At 37.5% G+C, this 8,687-nt stretch overlaps 1 protein-coding gene across 1 annotated transcript in view; it reads right to left on the reverse strand.

Annotated features, from left to right (window-relative positions):
* Positions 1-8,424, reverse strand: part of GTF3A (general transcription factor IIIA) — a 20,724-nt gene extending 12,300 nt beyond the window's left edge. Inside the window, exons 1-4 of the mRNA XM_003764469.4 lie at positions 8,171-8,424; positions 2,541-2,641; positions 537-633; positions 296-384 (exon numbers count right to left, since the gene is read on the reverse strand). Of these exons, the coding sequence (XP_003764517.1) occupies positions 296-384; positions 537-633; positions 2,541-2,641; positions 8,171-8,338 (455 nt within the window). The 5' untranslated portion in view covers positions 8,339-8,424. The remainder of the gene's footprint in view (positions 1-295; positions 385-536; positions 634-2,540; positions 2,642-8,170) is intronic.
* Positions 8,425-8,687: the final 263 nt, after the last annotated feature.

Below are 8,687 nucleotides of genomic sequence, written 5' to 3' on the forward strand. Positions count from 1 at the left end.
CAACTCTTCTTGGATGACACCTTAATATCACTTCCTTTTGGAGAGAGAGAGCACACTTATCATCAGCATCTTCTTCACATTCCCCTTCATACACTTAAGGTCCAATTTGAGCAATCACATCTTCTTTTTTTTCTTCAGGCTAAACCACAGTTCTACTAATGTTCCAATAAGCTATTTAATCCCTTAATTCATTTTTCATTTGAACAAACTTAACTAATTCAAAACCCTTAGAAATATAATTGATGAGAGAGAATAAAACAATCTTTAATGGATTACAAGTACTTTTAATACCTACTTGAATAGTGGTTCATTAGTGTGTTGGCACTGATGGACTTTCAGCTGCTGGTGTTTCTTAAAAGACTTGCTACACCCTTCAAAGTCACACTGTTAAGAAACATTTGTAAAAATTTTAAAGGGAAAATCTGTTATTAAAAAAATCATAGCAAATTCTTTTACTTCTAGGTTTCAAGGATGTCAGAGACCATTAAAGAATTTTTAAAAATTTCTACAGTCAGTCATCCATAAGAAATACTTACTACATATTGTTTTTGTTGATTTTCATGTTTGCGATCAATATGTTTCTTCAAGTTTGATTTGGTGTTGAATTTCTGATCACAGCCAATAGCTGTACAACTATAAGGAATTGTTAAAGAAAATCAAAAAGAGAAAAAAGAAATTTTACTTTTTGTCTGTCCACTCCTATGTTTTCCCTAAGAAATTATCTACTTTATCAACATGGATTTATGTCCCAGGCACTGTAATAGGTGTGATAATATATATATATATATATATATACTTTATGTAGCTGGGAAACAGCTGCTGCTTTTTTTTCTCCAAATCTTTTTTTGACATTAAGGTTCAAGATATTTTTCTACATCAAAGTGATAAGAGGGATAAATGATGTTCAGTGTATTGTGAGCTAGCAGAAAGATTTATTGAGTATCTATTTAGGTGAAGATACCAAAAATGTAGAAAAATATCTTGAACCTTAATGTCAAAAAAAGATTTGGAGAAAAAAAAGCAGCAGCTGTTTCCCAGCTACATAAAGTCTTTGATTTAAAGCTATATAGAAATTGAGGATATACTAAAAGAGTGCAGATAGGAAGCAGATAAGTAATATTCTATAATGCTTAGCAGATAGTAAGAGTTTAATAAATGCTTTTTATGCATTTATTTATTCAATCAGCAGACCTCTTAATCATCTCATATTTAACTAAAAAAATATAAAGCACATTAAAAAACACCAATGCTTATTATCTGATGATTGTGGGAAAGCATTTGATTCAGTAAAGCAAAATACCACCTTAAAAATGTTTCCCACTCATAGATCAAAGTCATTCTATACCAATAATTCAAATGAAAGATATGGTAACAAAACAGAAGTAAACATGTTCAATGTCCTTCTGATTGCAAACATCAGATACTATGAAATAAGATATCTAGAACAGATGTAAAGTTGAAGATGCTTTGTTTGTAGATGACATTGAGTTTCCAAGTACTACAGAATCCTTTACAAGAGATCTAAACTACTCCCAAGAGTCTGGTCTACCCATTCACACAGGAAAGACTAAGAAGATAAAGAATGTCTATTACTCAGATTGTAATATGTTGAACTGACAGAGAGTACATTTGCATAGCATAATGGGCCCAGAATTAAAAACATGCATTGAAGCTACAACACCTTCTTTATGCTTCTTTAATTATGCCAAGAAATAAAGGTTCATCTTTTTTAATACTAATATTCTATTGTCATTGTATGGCTATGAGACACAGAATGCAAGGGACTCCAAAGAAATGAAAATGAGCATCACTGAAGGCAACAGAGAAGTGGAGAGGGCACTGGGATTGTAGCCAATGGGGAACTTTGAAGAGGAGAAGTAAAAGATGCCATTCAGGCAATGTATTATAGGAAGAGAAGGTGGCAAAAGGGCTGGTCAGATGAAGAAGGATAGCAAGTGGTCAGATCAATTACTACATAGGTATCCATTACTACTGACATCAGAAAAAGTAAAACAGGCTTCCCACTTGGCAGGTGAACTGCTTAGAGTTAATCTACAGAAGGACATGGACAAGAATCACACGGGATATGCAGGCAGGGACTAGCTAAGATCTTTGGAGGAAATATCTCAACTGATGAGATCACAAATCCATTTAAGCATTCTTAACCTATCCTACTTCTTGGCTGTCAAGGTATACCTCAGCATGGCATGGAAGTAAGGCTGCATCCCTGAAAACTGAACCAATGAAGCACAAACTCTAGCAGGTCCCATCAAGCAAGAAAGGCTCTAAGTCCCTGCCTGGAAACAATGATCTAAAAAGAATTATGACCAACAAAACCCTCTCCCCCTTCTATTAAATAGACATACACAAAAAAAATATGTATCACTGTCATTGTCAATTTATATCAGAAGATGAAAATATTGGAGAAATGTGTGTTTTATCATATGAAGTAATGGTAAGGTTTCCTTCTACTTGGCCACTCACAAATCACTAATCTCCGTCCAAAGCTTTTGAAAGATAATAGTTTTAAATAGACTTACACAAATGGCTTCTCTCCAGTATGTATCAGCACATGGCGACTCAGATGATAGTCTCTGATAAATGCTTTGCCACAGCCTTCATAATGACAAACAAATGGTCTCTAATAAAAAGAAAAAAAAAATCATCATTTTAATCTTGTTCTAGTTGGCTATTGTAATCAAGATATTAGTGAAGTAAATTCATTTAAAAACCTTAATGTAAGATAAGGAAAGAAAGCTGATAAATGCTTTCTTATATTCAGAAACATATTGTTCTCATTCAATCAACAAACATTCACTAAACACTTAATTTGTACAAGCCTGGAATAGTACTTTTCTGTGCAATTTTTAATAACTGACTATCAGTGATCACATAAATGCCACAGCTCTCTTTATTTTATGCCAGTCAAATCTAAACACAGACTCCAAGGCAGTACTCAGATCACCCTACTGAATTGAAATGTGGTCCTATGAAATACTGCTTAAAATAAGTGGAATATCAAGGGGGAAGCAAGGCCATCTTTTGGCCAGAGATTTTCAGGGTGTTGGTACTAATCTATAGGAAAGCTGACTTGTAAAAACACAGTTCTTCACATTCAAAAGATGAGGAGATATTAATAATGCAAAGTTAAGTTCCATTAAATGCTGTTTTTTTCCCCCAACGTAAGATTATACTGTAACCAAATATAGCAACCCCCTTGATGGAGAGTCTCCCTGTCTCCTCTCAGTGTGCCAGATCTCCACCCCACGGCATGAATTAATCTGTAATGACAAAACCTGTGGTAAACATGCAAGTTCTACTTCATCCCAGACAAGCCCAATGACTACATTAAAATGAAACCTCATACACACCACACCTGAGAAAGCACACAGAAGTAATAGTAAAGCATGGAAAACACCATTTGGAAAATGGCAACATAGTATGGGTGGTAATTTAAAACCAGGTCCCTAAAGATACCCATTAGGTTTGGCATCAGATCAAGATAAAATAAGTTATTACCCAGAGTGAGCATCCATGGAAAATTTAACAATCCAGATGTTAAGAAATCAACAATGGTTAGGAATGTAGTAGAGATTCACCTATAGGTAAAAATGCACATTTAAATCCATATTAACCATCATCCCAATATGAACTATTCCTTGCTGCTGGTTTAAAAAATATTTGATATCAACTATTCCCTTTGACCATATACATATACATACAACGTACAACACCGATATAAACTGGGAGTTTCAGGACCAAAAAACATTTTATTTTCCAATTCACTCCCACTATGTGTTGAATGAATGGTTCTGTTAGTTCTCTTAAATATGTCAGTCTTTAATTTACAAACACTGGGACTTACTCACTGAAGGGTAAGAAAATATGGGTATTTACATATTACTGTGGAACCCTAGAATCTTATTGTTTTCATCAGATAGTTTTTACCTAACCATCTAAAGCTTCCATTGGGATCACTAGCAGAAAGGAAATAGGACCTTGGATTGGAAGAGGACAGAAAAGTAAGTTTTGAGGCTTGGCACACTGATGAACAGAACGTGATATTAATGGGTACAGTCTCGGGGCACAAGATAACATGTTTGTATGCTACCTAAAAGCCAGTTTGAATTCATTTTGGAATTCTGATGGACGTGGCTCTTTTAAACAATGAGGTAATTCGGGCCAGTTCCAATGGTCTTGTGATGAAGAGAGACATCTGCAGCCAGACAGAGGATTGTGCTGAGTGTGGATCACAACATAGTATTTTCATCTTTTTTTGTTGTTGTTTGCTTTTTATTTTCTCTCTCAGGTTTTTTTCTCCTTTTTGATTTGATTTTTCTTGTCTAGCATGACAAATATAGAAATATATATATATAGAATAATTATATATGTTTAACATATATTAGATTACTTGCTGTCTAGGGGAGGAGGTAGGAAGGATTAGGAAGAAAAATTTGGAACATAAGATTTTTCAAGGGAGAATGTTGAAAACTACCTTTGCATATATTTTGAAAATAAAAAGCTATTTTTTTTTTAAATTAACAAATTAAAAAAACAAATAAATAAATTCATCTTGGAAATCAGATACCAGACAGTTGACTATAAAGTGACCACATGTTTTAGCTATGGCAACATAGCTAAATTGCCATATTTAGATATGGCTAAATTTGGTACGACAAATACCAAAATTATCTAAATAGTCTTTAGTCTTCAGCAATCTTCAGTAGACTCCTTTCAATGGCAATGGGAGAGTGAGAATGTTGAAAGAAGATGGTGCTAAAACCATATAATATGTAGACAGCTAAAATGACGTTTGTCGATAGTTGTTAATTTTTCATCTTTGTTCAAAGAGAAATAGAGATGAGGATACTATTAGAAGCAACAAACCCATATCCCCACTGGCATTCTCATGATCAATGAAACCAAGAGATGAATAAATTACAGCTAGAATGGAGGACTTACAGATTTTTCTTAGAAAGAAAAAGCTAGTTTATCACTTACCTAATGGCAACAAAAAAAGAGAAAGGAAAAGTCTGGATTAATCATTGCAAGAAGTTTTTGGTGATGGTTTGGGGAGGTATTCCTGTTCATAAAAATAACTACAAGATTTCCAAGACCCTTGAAAATTGGAAGTTATATGATTTCAATGAGGGAAAAATGCCACAAGAATGCAACAAGATTTTAATAGTTCTTTCATTAAATGAAAAAAAGCAATAAAAAAACCCATCAATTTATATTTTGCTGCTTGTTTTATCGATGCCAATGTCTTTCAAATATTGTAAATCAGAATACTGTGAGATGAGAAGAATTAAAATTATAAATAATTCAAAGGTTAATGGAAAGACACATGGTGGATTCTTAAGCACATTACTAGTGACGTTTTGCATCACGAAAGTGGCCCAGAATGTGGACAGAATAGAGTGTGTGCTCTATCAAAAATGAGAAACAGTCCAAATGACATAATGGAACTCTCCAGATATGAAAAGAAATGAGAAGAAGGCCTCTAAACATAAATCCTCACTTGGAAGATTAGCAGAAAAACAAGAAAAAGGAAATGCAGATAATGAGAAGGAATGGAGAGATCGTGATCTGTCTAAGTCTAGGTAATGCCTATGCTGATGAGCAGAATGGAGTCATACCTCTATCACCTTCATAAGAAGGCACTAAGGACTTGGGGAGAACGGTGCTTTTAAAGCTCTCAAATGGGTTCCAGTTCAAATGATATACCAAAAAAAAAACTTCCCTCATTTCAAAATTTTGCCTATGATGTCTGCACCCAAATGATGAGGGAACAGTTCTTCCTTTTGCTCCTTTCTCAGACATTGCAAGATTTCCTAGTTTCAAGAATAAGAACTAAGACTGTTTCATTACTACTATTATTATTATTCATTCATCAAACATTTGTTAAACACCCATTAAGTGTAAGAAAATGCAACATACCCTATAACACTAAAAATTAATTAAATGACATTATGACTAAAACACAGGAGTTTTATGGGCCAATCTTGGTATCAAACCTTGTTTTGAAAATAGCATACCTTAAAGCTTATATATGAACAAAATATTTTATGTATACTATCTCATTTGTTCCTGAAAACAACTCTTGTGAGGCAAATGTTAATGTTACTCCCATTATACAGAAGAAAAAACTGAGGATCCAAAAAGTTAAAAAACAAATTTTGCCCAAAGGCACAAGGCTAGTTAAAAGTCTCAGAAGTGATCTGAACGTGGGTTTTTCTGACTTTATTTCCACTATACTATATCACCGTATAGATTCTTAGGATACAAGAAATCTGTTTCTAAGGCCAATCTACTTACAAATGAATTTAAGCAACACAATCCTTTCTTAAGTTGATAAATAGCAATATTGTTTTGCACCACTCACCCCACAGATCATTTTGATGTTACTATAGCCTATTGAGGACAAACTTTCTACCTACTATACCTAGAAAGTACCAAGAGTGTTAATGCTTAATTCAGCCAGGCAACCAAGGAAATCAGAGCATCTTCAGGGAATGAAGAATTTAAAGTCTATTCCTGACGGTGGACAGGTTATGCAATCTCTCTAGGTTTAAGTTTCCTCAGCAGTTAAATAAGGGGGTTGGACCAGTTATCTCTAACGCCCCTTCCAGCTCTAAATCCTACGACAGAAAAGCTGGGCAACTCCCCTTGACAGGATTTAATGTTGCAAATTAAATGAATCTTCAGTGAACAGTCAGGCATAAAATTGAAGATCATAACTAGGGCAAGCAACTTGGCAGGAGAAATAAAAGCTGGAAGATGTAGAACTGAATGTTTGTATGACCCTTGACATATAATTCATCGACTTGGTCTCAGCTTTCTCATCTGTAAAATGAGGTGGTTATAAGAATTAAATGATGCAACACATGTAAAGCTAATTTTTATTGTTCAGTTGTTTCACTGGCATCCAACTCTTTTGTTACGCCATTTGGTGTTTTCTTGGCAGAGATGCTGGAGTGACTTTGCCTTTTCTTCCTCAGTTCATTTACAGATGAAGAGCCTAGGCAAATAGGATTAAATGACTTGCTCAGAGTCACATAGCTAAATGTCTGAGGCTGGATTAGAATTCAGGAAGAGCAGCCTTTCTGATTCCAGGCTCAGCCCTCCATCTGCTGCATGACTTACCTAGTGAAAAGTTAACGAGTGCTGTAGAGATGCTATACTATTAAATTTTATTAAAAATATGTGCTCTGGAAGAAGACAGCATCTCCTAATTCCATTTTCCCCACACCTGGAAAACGCCTTCTCTGGCTCCTAGCTTCCTTCAAGACCCATTTCTGACCTCCCTTTGTTTCAGTGCAGCTTATTTCCTATTCTGTCTATAACTTGTCTGACGTAGATGTTTGCATGTAGTCCCCCCCATTAGATTGTGAGCTTCTTGAGGACGGGGCTGGCGTTTGCCCTTTTTTTTGTATCCTCAGGGTGAGCATAGATCCTAGCACATGATGGCATCCCAATTGACTGTATCAACTGCTTGAGGCTCAGAACCAGGGCGAAACGACAGTTCAAGGATGCGGCATAGTAACTGTTTAACAAATGGGTCTCCAAAAATAAATATATGCACAACATTAGGTTTAATCTGCGTTAATATCTTCTCTATCCCTTTCTTAAGTCCAGACAATCCACCAACCACTACATGAACCCCGATTGACTGGGGATGGTCGTGGATCCAGTTTGAGACCTTGGCCTTTTCAAACGAACGCATTTCCCAGGCCTCGTTTCACAATGGCTCCTAGATAGGACTGTCTAATAGGCACTTCATAAATGTTGCTAAACTGACTTTGAGTCACCTGTGTTAATTGGAAGGCAGTGACAGATGACGACACTTTTATTAAGTGCTTTACATGTGCGGGCGTGGCGCTAAATTAAAGACAACACTCCGAGTGGAAACAATACTGAAAGCGGCCTTTTAACCTTCCCGCCCCCCGCAAGGCACCCGAACTAGCAAGCCTTTTCCGCAAAGTAACCAAACCAGAGGCCAGCTGCGGGGCGCGGCGCGCTCAAGGGACGAGGCCAGCCGGAAGGCGCCAATCCCCGCGCGGCGGCGAGCTTCGCCACGCCCACTCAGCTCGCCGGACGCCCGCGGGGAGCGCGGGGGCGGGGCAAGTCCGGCGGGGCGCTCCGGCTAGCCGTCCCTCAGGGCTTTTACCTCCCCCGTGTGCTTGCACAGGTGCGCGTCCAGCTTCCAGGCCTTGTTGTAGGTGGCGCTACAATCAGGGAACGAGCAGAAGTACTTCTTACGGACGATGGATGGAGAGGGCGACGCGGCCGAAGCTGGAGGGGCCGGGGACCCCTCGGCTTCTTCGCCCCCAGCCATGCTTCCTAGCGGAACCTAAGCGCTTCACGCCTCAGCACAAGTCCGGACTTGCGAAGCAAGCCCAAGAAAGTTCCGGGAACGGCCGCTTGACTCGTAACCTGACGTCAAGTAGCCCAAGCATGCTGGGAAAGCGAGTTTTTAATTCCACCTTTCAAGTGCGCAGGCGCAAAGTAAGGAATTTCTAGGTACATTTGAGAGGATTCGCGAACCTGGGCGGGAAAGGAATTGCATTCTTATTTTCCCTAATCTTCGCTTCACTTTGTAATCGTATGAATATCATGTATGCGTCTGCAAACGTAATCCGAGCGTGAGTTCACGCAGTACTGCTTAAAGAACCCCTGCCTTGGAG

The sequence above is a fragment of the Sarcophilus harrisii genome, chromosome 3, assembly GCF_902635505.1.
Source record: "Sarcophilus harrisii chromosome 3, mSarHar1.11, whole genome shotgun sequence".
Classification (NCBI taxonomy): Eukaryota; Metazoa; Chordata; class Mammalia; order Dasyuromorphia; family Dasyuridae; genus Sarcophilus; species Sarcophilus harrisii.